Source organism: Eurypyga helias, unplaced genomic scaffold (genome assembly GCF_000690775.1).
Source record: "Eurypyga helias isolate BGI_N326 unplaced genomic scaffold, ASM69077v1 scaffold38220, whole genome shotgun sequence".
Lineage (NCBI taxonomy): Eukaryota > Metazoa > Chordata > Aves > Eurypygiformes > Eurypygidae > Eurypyga > Eurypyga helias.
In genome coordinates, this window is record NW_010224529.1 from 368 (window position 1) to 17,954 (window position 17,587).

Here is a 17,587-nt window from a genome sequence, read left to right on the forward strand (position 1 = left end):
ACCCACCCCTGCCAGCGCAGAGCGGAAACCCATCAGACTTCCAGAACCCCAGCTCAATGCTCCATCGATCTCAGCTCCAGTTACAGCGAGATGAGGGAAGACTGGCGGGGGGGGTGTCTAAATCAACAACCAAGGTTGGCTTTGCCCTTGGGCCACTGTTCAAGGACGCAGCTTTGAGATGTTGCCCCATGCAGGCGCTCGGCTGGTCCGCAGCAGCCCCCTCCAAGAGCAGGGAGAGGCCCTGTGAACAAGGTGCAGCCCCGGCAGGGATCTCTCCCTTTTTTTTGACGGATATTTTTCTTATCAGCCTCCAGGAACCGCAGCACTACAGGTATTTGCTGCTGAGCCTCACACACTCCATCTAGCCACCTTCACCCCAGGCAGCGCAGCAGCTGAAGGAAATGCAGCCCAAATGGTTATTTGTGCCCAAACCTGCAGCCTGTAATCCCTGACCACACTCAGCTGGTTCGTTTGGATGCTGGCAAAGTGGAAAACCGAGCATGTGTCGCATGCAAAAGCGGTGAGAGGTTCAGCTCTCCTCCAAAGAGGCAGCTTCGTGGGTGCGTAGCTCAGTACTGCTTCCTAGCTCAACTTCTGACACAGTCTGTGATCAAAACACGGTCTCACTTAGCATTTAGACAGATATTACCCTTATTTCTTCATGCTGTCATTAACATCATCCATTAAATACTAAAAAATGTGTGCAAATGCACCAAGGACAAACTGTTGAGGGGGTTGTTTCCTTCTGTAAACCCCCCAAGACTCACATTTAACCAAACAAACCACCCCCTGTAAAGTCAAATCCCATCGAAACAGAAAATTGACACAAATTTTAATATTTATATATTTTAAATCAAAACACAATTAAATATAGTATGTTTTAAGTACATGAATACTTGGGCATGAGAGAAATAAGAGGTGGTACATAGTACCAAAAACCTATACACAGCCTTTTTTGCTTTCTTGTAGACAATAGTGTGTCTCTATACAATTGAATATTGCAACAGAGTAACACTTGCTAGTCAATCAACATATTCTGAGCATTGGAGATGATTTAAGTTCTTTGCAAAGTGATTTTTTTTTTTTTAGTACAAGTTTGAGGAAAAAAAAGCAATCAGAAAAGTAAAAAACCCAAAACAGAAGTGTTGTGTGCTAAAAATGCAGTGATAACATGACGGTGACACACTGAGTACCTGGGATACCCTGCCAAAAAAAAAATCAATTGCTGGCTGGGGGTAAACCACGACAACTGGGAAAAAACTAGAGGTGCTGTGTAACACAGTGGCTTTTTTTACTTAAATAAGGGTTTGTGAGTGTCGATAATGCCAGGGAGAAGGCCAGAGGTCATTAAAAATTATTCTTCTGTGTCAACCAAACATCTGGAATTAGATAGGACGTTGGTTGGAGGACAACAAAGCTATGGAGAATGGCAGCAATTACTTTTTCCTTGCTCATGGGATGGAGAGGAAAGAGAAGGGAGTGGTCTACAAGGTACGATCTCCTCCAAACATGGGCTGCAACGGGAGCCGTGGCTCGGGAGCAGAGGGCTGCGCAAGGGCAAGGCTGGCTTTCCAGTCTGCCCTGTGTTGGGAGCAGGGGTTTGGATGAGCTCGACAAGGAAGAGTTACGCTGTCCGGGCTTCGCTCCTGAGCGTTCTGCGCTGCCCCTGAAGTTAATGCAGTTACGAAGTGAAGTACACTTATCTTACAGCTGAATACGCATCTATTTCAAGTAAGGAAAAATAAAACTTAAAACTTTTTAGGTCATTCACTGCCAATGAATTCACCGTTTCAGGTTCACTTCTCCAGTGGCCAACGCCGGGGACGTGCCCCACGGCCTTTCCAATCGTGTTTAAAAATTACAAGTAGTAGAACTAGAAACTACAGCAAAACCTTCCCCTCTGATGTGGCTTGTGTCCCGTTCCAGGTATTTTGCTTAAAAGTCATTTTGAGACAGGGTCGAGTAGTTGTGAAGTCGGTCACGGTTTCTCAGCGACACGTTCATAAACCACATCTTCACCTCTTTAAAAACCATCATTATTGTGAACACCACATACAACGGGAAAAAGTGTTTATTCACGCTCTACAGTGGAGGTACGGGATTGCTTCTTTTGAATTCTTCCTATAAACGAGGGAGATTTCGGCGGTTGGAGTAACAGTGCTTTGTTTTTATTGGCTGTGTTAAAGAATCCACCAAAAGGGAAAGTTCACTCATTCTCAAAGCGGAAAACCAGATTTCCTGTTCTGGCATTTCTAAAAATCATAGCTGGAAAAGGAAAAACAGGGTTAAGAGTTCATTTTACCCTGACACATGCAAGGTGATGGCTCAACAGAAAGACATTTAGTGTTTAAAAATGTCGAAGCCAGGTACGCTTAGGAGTTTGGGAGAGAAAAAACACACCCCAAACTAACCCCACGACGCACTCAACCTTGTGATTCCTGCAGCCATACTTGCTCAACCGAATCCAGAGCATCTGCAGCCACTTGGTATTTCTAAATATTGTGCTGAGTGACCTTTTCATCTAGCCAGACTGAACTGTATCATTTGCAGCCAAGCTATTACGTGAAATCATTGTACAAGTCATTAAATACAACGGCTCTAGGAAAAGGAAAACAGTCCCACAGTGAAACTGTGGATCCACCCGTTCGGTCTAACAACTGGGCTTTGGCCGCGGTTACCTTAAAAATTAAAAGTAGTGCCTGTTAATTCTTAAAAAGTCAGATGCCTGAAAGCCAGACGTACCAGGTATTAAGCTGGGACCGACTGCTGTCGCCACTATTTCACAAAATCGAACCCTTGCGGCAGAACTGGGGTTTTTCAAACAGGGAACACGTGCAGCAACAGTCACACTAAACCACTACCAGGGATGGGGCTACCCCGTCTGCTTCAGACGCAGTGCCGCATAACAAGGGACTTCCCAGCTGTGGGGTTCTACTGCCGCTTGAGGCAGACCGAGCGCTCCTTAAGCTGGAACAGCAAGTGTGAAGCCACGTAAGGAATTACAGTATGGATCCTCACCACGGGTCACCCTTTTAACGCGCAAGGCAGCAAGTACTCCGACCCAACACAGGCCATTCTAATGCTTGCATGGGAGGTGTCACTGCAGGTGTCTGCTGCAGGTGCCTGCTGAGGAATTCCTGCATCATGCGTGGGCCGAAACACTTCCAACCGTGGCTTATTCTCCTCATGCTACGCTAGCTTGGACATCTACCAGCACGGGTTTCAGATGCAGCAGGAAGGCTCCGCTCCCCCCGCAGCCTGGCTCAAGTCAGACGGAGACAGGCAGCCTTTCCACCCCCTTACCTTCGTAACCTTCTCCGAAGGCTGTTCACACTGTGCCTGCTGCATCACGTCATTGACTATCATCTTTGCTATCCTCCACGCCATCTCTTCTTGAGCCTGCCGGAGAGAAACACATCCCAAAACACAGATAGCTTCAAGTTCTTAAAATAAACCCACCTCCCTCTCTGCATAATTCACATGCTCAGCCCCATCCACCTCCACAACTCAGTGACCTTTACAAGGGCCTGTAGTGACAGGACAAGGGGTAACAGGATTTAAATGGAAAGAGGGAGATTGAGATTGGACATCAGGAAGGAATTCTTCCCGGAGAGGGTGGGGAGCACTGGGACAGGTTGCCCAGAGAAGCTGTGGATGCCCCATCCCTGGAAGTGTCCAAGGCCAGGCTGGATGAGGCTTGGAGCAACCTGGTCTAGTGGAAGGTGTCCCTGCCCATGGCAGGGGGTGGGACTGGGTGGGCTTTAAGGTCCCTTCCCACCCAAATCGTTCTGTGATACTATGATTCTATGACCTGTAGTAAACGCATCCTCCCATGAGGGAAACGCACTGGTTTCCCCAGGTACAGTGTTAACTTCAACCAGCGTCAATGTTTACGGCTTGATGCGACTTCCAAAAGAGCCAGCGAAGTTTTTACTCTTATCCACTGGGGACTCGCCCAGGCCCCTCCGAGGGGGAAAAACGCAGCCTGTCACCCCTGTACAGCGGTCACTTTGCAGTTAGAACAACCCAAAGAACAGCAGCATCTCCCCGCCTACTTGAGGATGTATCGGGTAGCACCACCGTGAGGAAAACCCTGCCTGCCCGCACAGTTAACCGCTGCATTAGGTGAAGCACTGACAAAAATCTGATAGTTTCACACGAGAGTGCGATTCACGTGCTTGTAGCAGAGAGTCTGCCAGCTCTGGCTGGGGCATCAGAAGGACACTCGGAGAACAACCAGGATTAAGAACCTCAATACTTCATTTCCCTAATCTACACTGTCAGATAAGTCACAGGGACAACATAAAAGAGGACACACCTCATCTGTGTTTCCTTGAACCCATTTCTTCATTGCTTGGGAAAACATGGACCCTAGTTGGGAGAAAAAACAGCAAGTGAGGTACAGTAGCAAGCTCTGTGGGACAAAAACTAACTCCTTCCATCCGAGGGCCTGCCCTGCTGGTGTTAGAGAAGAGAGAGGAGTGGAAAGACAAGGCATCACAGGGAGCCATGGACGCTCAGACTGAGCCCCAGCCACTCCTCTTCCCCAGAGCTGACAAGCACCGTTAACAGCAGATCCCGAACCAGGAGAGCTGAAGTTCTTTGTCATCTCCAGACCAACCCCTTGAAGGTCTGACCACCCGCTCAGCTGCTAGCAGCTTTCATCCCTGCCAGTTCCCCTCGACAGCTTCAATGCCCACAGGCTGCTCGTGCCCCCAGGAGTCCAGCTGCACCCAAAAAGCGGTTTGGCTAGGAGACTGGGCCAGAGATGGGTTTTGCTTTGGTACAAGACAAAACCTTTGCCTTGTGCATCTCTGGCTTCAAACAGATCTGGCAGGAGTCAAGAACCTTGCTTATCTTGACTGCAGTAAAAAAATCTGCAGACGTTTACAGCCATGGAGAGAAAGAGGAAAGCAAACCTTTTGATTTTTTGACATCGGGCTCAGGTTCAGATTCTCGGATAAACTGTCCCAAGTCACTGACTCGTCCAAACGTCATCTTCCTGAGGAGAGGAGGAGTAAAAGAACCAGACAGTTACCAAGAGAGCGTTGGCACTGTGGAACGTTATCAGTCAGGAAAACAAAACAGCCACGAAGAAGACTCTGGGGTCAGAAGAATGGCATTTAGAGGTTTAGATTAGATATCAGGAAGAAATTCTTCACAGAGAGGGTGGGGAGGCACTGGAACAGGTTGCCCAGAGAAGCTGTGGCTGCCCCATCCCTGGATGTCTTCAAGGCCAGGCTGGATGAAGCTTGGAGCAACCTGGTCTGGTGGAAGGTGTCCCTGCCCATGGCAGGGGGGTTGGAACTATATGATCTTTAAGGTCCCTTCCAACCCAAACCATTCTATGATTCTATGATTTCACTAATTACCACCTTTTCCACCTAAAATGGATATGCTGGGAAAAATCTCCTGCTTTTCTCCCATATCTGCGTTCAGACTGCATCTGAAAGACTCTTGCAGAGCCCAGACGCAGGCAAACGCTGCGACGACTCGGTCACACGGCGTCAGCAGGCGGCGGAGCAGGTGCTCTACGCTGACACTGGTCAGACACACTCGCCGTGACACTGGTCTTGGGTCACGCCACCGAGAGAAATCCACTGCCCAATACCCAGTCGCACCACGACCGCATCGTCGGGTGTTCGCGCGTGCTCGTAACGCGGGAGGGACACGGCAAAAGTGAAACGGGTGAAACACAAAGAACGGGATAGACTGAATGAGCCTTACCCTGCGTACGTTCGTTGATACAAAGATTCTGGGTCCAGACTTGCAGCATCTACAATTATTGCTTCATCAAAATTTTTCAGGATTTTAACATTAGCCTTTTTGACATTGGACTACAAATAAAAATTCTAGGTATTAGTGCCCGATGCAGACAACTAACAGCTTCTTAACACAGCTTTTACACTTAGATCAACCTCCGTACAGTCTCTAAGCAAGCATAAAAGAGTTAGAGAGCACCCACGCAGCGATGAACTAACACAGTAGGACACTGGGTTTGAGCAGAGGACGGTAAGGTTACGTCAAAAGTAGGGGTCAGCGTACGTACGCGTCAGAGCCATTGGCCGCGCGCTATCCGTGCGCCCATGCAGCCTGTTTGCCAGCACATCACACTGAGCTACCTCAAAAGCTTCACTCATCCCCCTCACGCACTTGGTGAGCGATTCCCAAACACCCTGTGCTTCCCCCATACGCCGAGAACAAACATTTATCTTTTTGGCCTGGAGTATTTATGTAGGATTATGAAAAAAGCAAAGGAAACGTTACGGCAACAGCAGGGAGAGCACAAGTGCCCCGCGACTTACTGGCACCTTAACACAGGGTGGAAACATGGATTGCAGCTGCCTCCCAAAGACCTTTCCTGCTGCTCTTTATGCAAAAATATGCAGAGAGCCGAGATTCTCCTACTCAGATAAGCAGGAAGGCTCACCACAAAATGCAGCAATGCATTCCTAACTTGCCCAAGCAGATTCCCAGCAGCTTCTCCTGCTCAGACTATCAGGGTATTTCAAGACGGTCAGAACCCAGATTTAATTCCCCACTTTGCAACTGGGGGAGGAAATCGATCCTCCTCACAAATTAGGAGGTTTGAGAATATTACAAAAGCAGGTAGCATAGCTTCATGTTGCTTGAAAACACAGCACATCACCGATGCCGGGGTAGACACCGGGTGGAAAACCCGCGGTAGCACTGCAGCGTTCAGTAACAGCAACTCAGCAGAAGCAGCTCTAGCTCAGCCTTCCTGCTCTCTGCTGGGCTTGCGCTTTGCGAGCTGACCCGGTTACAGACAAGCCAGGAGCTGCTCGTCCTCTCCTCTTTCCACGCAAAGCTGGAATTTTTGGAATAGACACCTCTTGGTTAAAAACACACCTGACATCGTGGGGGTGGTCTCGGAGCGTAGCCAGCTCCACTGCCCGTTTCCCAGGCTGGGTCCGCAGAGGAACACGGCTCTCGGAAAGCGGCACCGTGAAGGCAAGCAAACAGAAGGGTGCTGGCCCGGAGCCAGGGCCCCGTGCAAAGCAAACACGCGGCGGACGTTTCTCAAGGACGCTGGGAGGGCAAAGGGGCCAAGGGAGCCCGGTCACGTTCCATGTCCACGCAGGACAGTGAAGAAGCAGCCACGTAGCTCTAATCGCGCCAACGAGTTAGCAGAATCCCCTACCCAGCAACGGGCTTCCCTCGTGCCCAGCCTCACATCACACCTGCACACAAACAGAGCGCGGGCATCGTCCCCCAGCCCCAAGCATCAGTAAAGCGCCAGAGCTCCCTCTGGGAAAGGGCAGGAGTCCGGCTGTTCCCTACCAGGCAGCACACCAGCTAGCCTGAGGGTGACAGGAGGGCAAAGTCGGCCGAGACCACCCCGATGAGGTGCTGCCACCGCTCTGAGCGCGAGTAGGTATGTGTCTGACACCCCAAAACCGAGTGGACCCCTCGGGGCAGAAATCTGGCGCCTTGACAGAACTGAGCGCACAAAACTCGCATATTTATTCTAAATTCTGTAGCATATTCACAGAGTCAGTTTCTTCCTCAAGTTATAGTTATGGTATTGACTAAAAGCAGGTTATTTCCAGTGAAAAGCCTTCTGAAACGTTGTGGCACTACGAACGAGCATGCAGGGACCACAAGCAGCTTCACAAAAACGCAACTCCGATGCGAAGAGCTAAAAGCAGCACAGGATTTGGGTACAGCAGACACGCCAGGCACCCTTCCGCACCGACACCGCGGGGCCTTCGCGGCAGGCGAGCCGGACCCGTCCTAACGCGACGCAGGCTTCGACGTTAGGGGGAATGGGAAGCTTCAAATTCAAGACGTTCCCTTAGAGCGTAGGAGCTTTGACACAGAAAAGCAATTCCGGCACCTCCCGTAAGAGGATCAAACCCCGCGACGCGTACCTGGGTGGCAGAGCCATCCTGGCCCCCGACGGAGTCGCTATCGGGAGAGCTACCGGCGCCGTGAATACTCAGTGCAATATTCCCTCCGGGAAATTCATCTCCTCGTACTGAATGGATGAGATCATTCAAGTATTTGTAGTAAAGGTTGCTGGACAAGAAACCAGGTAGAAAAACCTGAGAGAGAGAGAAGAACGAGTCCTCTTTAACCAAGGCTGGTCCGCACAAGAGCGGAAGGGACACAAACATCTCCGTCCCCGCGCAGACAATACGCAAATGTCCACACGCGGAACTATTCCGGATTAGCAACTGCATTGCTTGAAACTCGGATCCTACTGCAAAGTGAATAAAAACCAGATTAACCAAATCCTCCAGTAACTGGAACTGAAGTCTAGGGCTTTTTTTCCCCTCTAGAAAGCCTGACAACCCAACAGTTATTCTGCTGTGTTGTTCAAAAATCCGCAGCAGCTCCAGAATCGCATCACTAATCCCTAGTATCCCAGTATCCCACAGTCACACACCTCTGGTATTAGATTTGCAAACAACTGTTACTAGCAGGAAGGAAAAATTTCTAAAGATACTGGCAATTCATGGGAGGAAATTCTGTTGCTTCCATTAAAATGCAACAGTCACCCAAGACACACATTGCACAGAGAATTAACAGAAAGCAGTGGGTGGCATCTCTCCAAATCAAGCAAGAGTCTAGCCAATTTAGCTAAAGCTGCTGCATTATCCAAGTAAAGAGGAAGTCCGTAAAGCAGGACAAGCCAGGGGTGCTCAAGGGGACACTCGACAGGCTGCAGCACCCCCACATCATCTTTTAACTGTCCAAACCGTTCCGACGCCGGTATCTCACCGTCTCCATGGTAGTCCACGCCTGCCGTAAGGGAGTGGTGAAACAGTTAGGGAGAGGACCCCCCTCCCTGCAGATGTTGGATTCAATCTCTAACCTCACCGAGTCATCGAACCCCAGGGGATGCGTGGCTTGAAGGGAGAAGTACCTGCAGCACGGGCGGGGGAAGAAGACAGCACAAAAGGATTTGCAAAACTCCAGAGGAGGTGAGTGCCCACCCTTCCCACCGAAGGCCATTCACTGCAGCCGCCACATGGTCCTGGCTTCAAAAATGTACACACAACTGATCCTCACCAAGCACAGGGGGAAAATCCCCGCGTGCACAGGAGTATTTCTGATAAAGCCTCGCGCTGAAGGGACAGGTAACAGCCAGAGCATCGTGGGACTGCTGCTGAGCAGATCCGCACACACAGCTCGGTAGAGGGGAAGCAGGGAACACCCAGAACCCTGAAGCATCAGAGTCTGTGGATGAAGCAGGGGGATGACTGATCAAAGAGTGAATCGTATTACTTCCCACCAGGGTAATAACTCAACAAGCTTCTGGCAATGAGTCTCACTTTAGGTTAAGAACAAACTTTTTCTGGAAGCAGTTTTATATCCATCTTCCAGCTGGGTTATCGCTAAGGTGAAGCGCCAAATAAAGGAAAAATGTTACACTACTGAGAGGAAAGTCTGACATTAAAAGGGATCCGGGCACTTCCTAAAAAAAGGAAAGTCTTAAAATATGAAGAACAAGTACTATTCAGCTTTTACGATGCGATGCCAGATCCTACAGCCTACTCGAAACAGGTAACAGCATCCCAACCTTACAAGCTCCAGAAACAAGTAATTATTGAAGTCCCTCACTTGTCATATAAAATCATGGCATCGTTCTGTGCTTCTTGCCCATCATACTGGCCTTTTTTGGCAGCAAGTTGAGACTGGAAGTTATCGGCTGCCAACCAGAACTGCAAGACGTTAACTGCGTCTTCCTTTTCCATGTACTGGAATGAATTAAAAACAAAACAAAAAAAAAAAAAAGAAGGAGATTAAAGAAGTTTTAACAAGAAACTTTTAATAGGTACAGACAAACCTGCTCCTTCCCATTTAAAAGAAGAAACACAGTCCAAGCATTAACAATGCAAAATTGTCCTCAGGGCATATAAATATTCTGCATTCTCACAGTGCTGCAGCCAGATTTAGTTTGTTTCAATAAAAAAGGAACTTGTGACATGCCTCTTCTGTCCCAATTCTCACACTTTATTTCCAAAGAGCCACACAGTTCTAGCAGACGAAAGACAGAGGAAACGCTATTTTCACGCTACGCTGGGCTTACGCTGAGCTCAGCGCGCTGTCTCAGCTTCCCAGCCTGCTCTCTCAAGCTGCGCTGGCTCGTCAGCCTATCAGGACAAGGATCTCACCACTAACAGATGATTCCCTATGGGTACAGGTCCCTGCAAGTGCAAAAGGGCACGTGCAACCCACCACGTTCCAGTCGGGTACCCTCTCTGCGTAAAGCTAGTGACCTGTCGGCTGGAGGATCGCGTAAGGCTTCCCGAGTCACTGCTCCCTTTGGCACGGTTAAGGTGACTGTGCCAAAGCTACTACAAGGCAAAGAGACACTGGAAAGCACTCGGGATTCGGAGAAGAGACACGTGGATGCTCATTCTGCAATACAGTGTTACAGGCTGAACACCTGACATAGCTCTACACGTGGGCAGGAAACCTCTGCTGCGTTTTCTCCCGGAAAAGGATACCCCTCCTCTTTCTGGTTACGTGTGAGGTGACACCAGAGCCGTCAGGGGATGAACAGCTTTCACCACTGAGAGAAAGAAAAACCCCAAACTCACCTCAGAGAAATAGAACAGGGCTGATTCACAGAACAGTATGTCAGCCAGATAAACAGTCCCGCTAGTCAGCACCTCGATCTGGTATTTACAGAAATGGTGACTGCGCAAAAATTCACTAAAGTGCCTGCACACAGACAGAACAACAATCGGTTATTACGGGCCAACGGCACCCCCGGCACCCTCTGACCCAATCAGTTCTTGCCCCACACGCCTTCCACTTCTAGATGGACAAGAGCAAAACAAGCAGGAAACGGTGCCGGTCTGCAAGTGAGACGAGACTGTAACAACAGCTCGGTTGGACTGGATGATCTCTAAGGTCTTTTCCAACCCAGTGATTCTATGAACAGCTCGCGCACGCAGCTTCAGCAAAGGACCAAACGGGTCTGGAGGAGGAGGGCAGGGTTCAAACACGAGACGGCACAAAAAAGCGATGATATGGTTAAACCTCCCTAGAGCTTTTCAATGGAACCAGCTCGTGCAGAAGGACAACAGACACAAGAAGCCAAAGCGTCCAACCAACTTACTCTTGCTCCATTGCATTAAACACTATTGACTGGGCTGTAACGAAACAGTTGGGATCCACCTGGCCATCTTCCCCACAGATCTTTGCTGCAAAGAAAGACGGGGTACAGGTTAGCATGGCTTTGGCTGATGGGGCTGAAAGACAGGAGTGACGACCAGCTAATGGGATCCAGCAGTTCAAACCCACCAGAACTGGTGGGATCTGATGGGGCAAGAAGAGCTGCTGAAGTACCGCAGGCGGGTGAATCATAGGATGGCGAAAACATCCAACTGGGCACTCGAACCTGGATTCCCCCCATAGCCACCAGGAATCGTTTCACTAATGTAAGCAAAGTTTCTGCAAGTTTTTCAGGGGATATTGCACAGCACCACCGAAAGGTCAGACCCACTGATGCTTATGGTGTGATTTACCATCCTTTTACAACCGACTCTAAAATTCACAAAGGAACTAGGAGTGCATGTGGCACTGAAGGCAGAGTTTTACGGGAAGGAGGAAGCTCTGAAACGCGCAGGCAGTACAGGTCCTTACCAACGATGTCATTTCTCATTGCTTCGGTGATAGGTATTGGTTTAGCAGCATCTGGAGAAATATATTTGGTAAAAGTACTAACTGCATCCCGTTCTATACCTGCAAGGAAAAACACAGAATCAGACTTTGCATTCCTTGGCGTGGGTCTAAAACAAGGAGTAACAAACACCAGCTCCTCAGAAAGGCGAGTACCCGGTTACCTCCCCACAAAGCTCCCAGCCCGCCGCTCCACACTCTGCGACCACCGAGCTACAGGGAGCGCGTTCTCTCCAGCCAGGGCCCAAGAGGCCCCGGGAGACGGAAAAACGCAACGTAGCGCCGAATCCCCTACCACCGGCCAAGACAATGCCCTCCTCCTCAGCGGCACGCCTTGTCCCAGGCGCTGTGCCTTTCTGGGAAGAGCTGCAGCCAAGCTCCCCGCTTCTAGTTCTCCCGGCAGAGAGAGAATTACATTACAGATGGATTACATTACATTACAAATGGATTAAGGAGGAAGAGAAGCATCTCAAAGCGGGATGCCTTGGAACAAGACGTACACGTTACTTGTCTTTTGAGAGCAGGAACACTGGTCTGCAAGCCAAAAAACCCACTGTACTCCAGACTTTTCAGAAAGGACCCAGTGCTTTCAAACTCCCTGCGGACACCAGGAAGCAGAGGTGCTGTCCACGAGCAAAGAATCACTGCGTTTCGTTAAGCTACTCTGCACTGAGGTTACGTACTGCGGAGGTACGTGAGAGGTAACTGCATGGGAAGGGGAGCAACACCAGGAAACAGGTGAGCAAACAGAAGGAACCGGTGTGAAGAAAGGGGCACTTCCTTTCTGCCTGCAGACCTGCACAAGTGAGGGAGGACTGAGGAGATGCGGAGAGAGGGGTTGCTGGGCATGTAGCTTACTACCAAACGTAGAGTATTTTAATCTCGTCCTTACTTCCAGTAGCCTCTGAGGAGGTGGAACCCAAACGAGAACAAACCAGCTACAAGGGGAGGAACTCTGTCAAATAAATCCAAGAAGGAAACTGCAGGTTCCACACAGAAATCTCTGCGGGTAACCGTTACTTATTTTACAGGACACGGGATAGTTACCTTTGTGGAAAGTTACTTAGCAATTCTCAGCCCCATCATCCAAATTTTCTGCAATTCTTTTAAAGTTGGGATGGGGCAGGTGAGGGAACAGGACATTGCAACGTTCATCTTCGTTTCTTAAGATTACACATGCAGGACCAGGAGTAAGCTAAGCTTTAAATTAGAGTACATCGTGATTTTGAAGTCTCTTCAGCAGCACATTTATTTTTAAACAACCAGAGGGAAACGATACAGAGCTCAGAGTGACCAGTAGCTTATACAAAATCAGCTCCCTCCTCCCAACGCCGCACCACGTTGACCGACGACCCGTGGAAAGCGAGGCAGCTCGCCGCGCAACGGGAGCGGCGGCAGCTCGTCCCCCCTCGCCCCACCGCCGTAAAGAAAGGGAACGCGCGGCACTTACTTTTCATCAGTTTTCCTGACAAGTCTCTTAGTGCAGAGGAGGGGCTGTTTCTATGGGATACTGGAAGCTTGGAAGATTCTTGCTGATCCGCCGGAACAGAATGGGTGCCCGTCTCGGACTTTCTTAGGCCAAGAACACCCGGATTATCACTCTCCTGACCTGAGAGCACGTGGTTCTGGCTGTTGCTAGTTCTGTCACTCCTGTCCGAAGCCAGTGGCTTGGCCCTGAGCAGACGGGCTGTGCTTGAATCCTCCAGTCTCTCCTCAAGCAATCCCGTCGGAGGGGACGATGCCATGTCCTGCTGCTTGGAGGGTGACACCGGCTCTGCCAACGAACTCTGCTTAACTGTGTTCAGGCTGTGTGCTCTTATACGGGACCACGTTGTGGAGTGGAAGCTTTCAGCCTCTAACCAAAACTTAACCAAGTGTTCCATTCTCCGTAGTTCCATAAACTGGATAAAATAAGGGAGGGCTACACTGTCCTGCAGAACTTGTTCAAGGGTCTTTGAAAGGCTTGATTTGGTCTCTTGAGCCTGATAATTCAGACACGATCTGCCTGAAGAAAAACATCAAGGGAATGACTCCGTATTGCACTACGGGCAAAGGTATTGGATACAAAAACATCCTGCACTGCAGCTGTGGAGGAGGCAATTCCACCACAGCCGTGTTACACAAAGTAAAGGAACCTCCTTTAACAAATGTACCGCCCCCCCCTCAAAACCCTTCTGTGGCACCACAGACACGACGGTGCAAGCGTTTTAAACCATCCACTCGCCTGAAGCAAAGCACGGGGAGCACAGCAGTAACATACACGGACTAAGAAGTAGCGTTGACATGACTGTCGGGCTGACGAAGGCTTACCTAAGTCTCCAAAATGAGCAGCTTCCATGTGACTCGGCTGCTTCTTAAGGGCAGCCGTCCGACTGCTGGAGAAAGAGTCCATGTTGGCAGAGATGGCGTTAATTGCCACATGGCTTGGTCCTGCAGCCTCCAGCAAGGCGTGATTCCTAGTGCTTCTCTGAGGGGAATGTACTGGTACTGGAGCTGGAATCAAGACAGGAATGATTAAAAACCAAGGATCCCAACGCCTCTTCTAAGCGGCACCCCATGCTAAGCACCCCGAGATAGGCCAGAGGGTTTGCAGGAGTCAGTCTCATCAAAAACCTCGTTGTACTGCTGCATCACCTTCCACGGAGGGTCTGGGAACAGGCCACAGAAGGAAACACGGTCTATTACAGCAAGAGTAAACTCACTTCCAACAGGTGAGCGGTACCCACCCACCTGTATTTTCCTTAGTCAGTAGCTAATGAAGATGTCAGGTGTAGGTTTACACACTAAATACTATTCCTGAGTCTTCCTGCTTCCTTGACAACCGCCACCCCAACACCTGCATACTTGTCAGCAATTTAGTGTGGCTGCAGCGTTCTTGCCAATCCACTTCTGCACCTTTTCGGGGGCTAAAATGGGTTACAAGATCCTGAACTACAAAGCCCTCAGAGTTTTAATGAGAGTATCTTTTAAAAATATTTTCTTTGTCTCTGGTTTTAAGAGAAAAAAAAAAAAATCAATAAGGAAATCTCTGATGAAACCCAGGTTATAAACCTTAACCTCCCGTAGCAGTTTTAGAACACAGCTGGCTATTTGAGTACAAAGAGAAGAACTTCCTCCCACAAAACCCTGCCACTGAAAAAGCACCAACTAATTGTTAATTGATGACAAAGCTGAAACAAACAGACAGTTCCAAAAGGCCTCAGGAAACTGCATCTGCTCAGGAGGTCACGCAAGGACACCGTGCACCTCCGACTCCTACAGCCTCTCAGACGCCACGCGGCCTCCACGCTACTCCCCAGCAACGTCCTTCCCGGGGCGGCAGCTCAGGCGGGATCACCGTCCTGCTGCCCAACGCTGTTTTTATCCACAATGCTACGACACAAGCGGACCCTTTCACAGGTGCACGTCACGGTAACGGATACCTTAGGAGCAACGGTACGGATTCACAGCGTGGACGGGGTTGGAAGGGACCTCTAGAGATCATCTAGTCCAACCCCCCTGCCAGAGCAGGATCCCCCAGAGCAGATCACACAGGAACAAGTCCACGGGCTTTGGAAAAAGTCTCCAGGGAAGGAGACTGCACCCTCTCCCTGGGCAGCCAGTTCCAAGGAGTTAAAACCTTTAAGCCATTGCAAAGTGTTTCTCCAGCCGCGGCGCTGGGTACCAAGACGCTCCCTGCCGCCTCCTGCGAGGCCTTTGGTATTTAATACCAGTGATAACGCAGAAAACACCCTTTTTCCCAGCCCAGTGGATGGCAGCCAGTTGCTCAGCTGGTGACATTAACGGGGAAAAACCTGCTGGAGGCTACTGGTGTAGAACCAGAGCCACACCCCTCAGAAGGGTTTAGGTTTTTGTGAATCAGATTCAAATTTAACTTTGTCTTACGAATATCTGAGGAAAAACTGTTGTACTTCATCTAAGGACCAAACCCATTCCAAAGCCTCCAGACAGCACCATATCACTACCCTAACGGCGCGCAGGCCGTGGGGTGGCGCCGCTCGTCCGCAGCGGCTCAGCGTGCGCGATACCCTAAGCTTCAGATCCATTTTACTGCTGTTCAGGGGGGTGCAACCGCCTTCCGCCCCTCGCAGGAGACCGCAGCTGCGCCCAGGGGGTGCTGCTGCAGGGATGCACCTCACCGTTTCCTATGTTGGCTTTGAAAGACAGACGACCAAGGTGAAAAAAGCCTTTAATTTCCTCTTGGTACCCAGGTCACACATTAACAAGGACAGAAACAGGGTTTGGTCTGAAAGCAGCAGATCAGATTCACACAAGGTACCTCATCCCCTTCAGAACTGCAATAAAACCTGACGGGAGAAAGAACCTTGTTTTCCCACGGTTTATAAACCTCCTTTCCATCAGGGTTTTTCCTCTCCTAATGGATTTAGCAGCAACTCTTCCGTATCACACGGGGCGGCATCAGAACAGCTCCTCATTCTGCCCGAGGTGCAGCTCTTGGCTCTCACAAGCCACGTCGGTCAAACGGAAGCCAGACACCGGCAGCTCTCTGGCCAACTGGACAGAGCTGAGCCGCGTCGTCCCAGCGGCAAAGCCGGCTACAGGCGAGCGAGACGCCTCGGGAGCGAGACGCCGGAGCGGAGGAGTAACTGCACGGCTGGCTGCAGGGTGACAGAACCGCCGGATCGCTTCCAATTAAAGCTCCCGTCCGACATCACTTAACAGCCTCCTGCGCTTGCAGGCTGGGCGAGAGGACCAGGAAGGACCGGCTGCCATGAACACCCCGAAAGAGACCTGGGTTGTGTTTTGTTGTTCATCTACCGGTCACAGCTGCGCTCGGCTGTAAGGAAACGACTCCAACCGTTAAAACAAAGATGGCAGATGATACCAGACAATTTACAGGCAAAAATCAATATTGATCTTACTTTTAATTGCTTTCACATCTGTGGTCTTTTCTTGTTCTTTGCCTTTCACTGTAAAATACAAACGAAAACGTTAATGCTGGTTTGGGTGCCTGAAGGGAGCTACCAGTGAATGGCCCTAAAATTCCCAGTATCAGCAAGTACCAAAGGCAGAGGGAAACTACCGTTTTGTCAGATCAGCCTCCGGTCAGCCTGCTCATCTAACACCGAGCAGTCAAAGCTTTGCTGTTGGTTCATTTTCAAAAGCAAAACCTTATCATCCACAAGTTAAGTTTCACGGAATCGAGTCGGTTAAAACTAACGGCGAGAAAGATGCCTGTTGCCTGCAGGACTGCAGCAAGTCAGCGTTCCGGGTCACCTCGGCAAACAGCAATCGCTGGGAGGACTGGGGCGGATGTGTTTTAAGAGCAGGGCACTGGCAGGTGCTCCCTGTCATCCCAAAACATCCCCTCCCTGGCACCGCAGGAGCACCGCAACACCCCACCATGGAGACGCACGCGGAGCCAGTCCCTCACTCCTCAGTCGCGGACACACGCCGCAGGGAGTTGGCTCTCTTGGAGGTAGATCCTCGCTGCGTAACCACCACCCAGCCCGCGGCGAGGATCCGACGGGGAGGCTGAGCAGAGTCGCGATGGAAAAGCAGTCTAAAAAATGGTTTTAAAGGAAGCGAATGAGGAGATTTGCTTAAAACAAAGAACCTGGAGGAATAGGTAAACGGGATGGCGTGAGAAACAAACTCGGTGGCGATGCTGAAGAACATGATCCACTAGCAAAACCCTCCCCGGCTGCTCCAGGCTGGGACTGTTACTACAAATAGGTCATTCCTGCACACCCGTGGTGGAGTCGTTCCAAACCTGGCCCCAAACCCCAACCCGGCACCACCAAAATCTACATCACAAAACACGAGTAGATTACAAAATAACCACCCTTCCTCTTCCCACCCAGGTACTTTAAATATTTTGAAGGGAAACCGGGATCCCTGGTTACATAACTGCCCTGCACGGCGGGGGCTGCAGCGCTGCCGGAACGAGACAGGCTGGAGGGCTGCG

General features: G+C 50.1%; 1 protein-coding gene across 1 annotated transcript; it reads right to left on the reverse strand.

Annotated features, from left to right (window-relative positions):
* Positions 1-1,830: 1,830 nt before the first annotated feature.
* Positions 1,831-16,589, reverse strand: AKAP10 (A kinase (PRKA) anchor protein 10; the record flags this gene model as incomplete). The annotated part of the gene is made up of 14 exons (XM_010161848.1): positions 1,831-2,265; positions 3,304-3,399; positions 4,319-4,371; positions 4,920-5,002; positions 5,728-5,837; positions 7,893-8,066; positions 8,746-8,890; positions 9,589-9,725; positions 10,572-10,695; positions 11,096-11,180; positions 11,623-11,721; positions 13,109-13,663; positions 13,969-14,151; positions 16,542-16,589. Coding segments are annotated over 14 exons (1,898 nt in total), but the record flags the coding sequence as incomplete, so codon positions are not given.
* Positions 16,590-17,587: the final 998 nt, after the last annotated feature.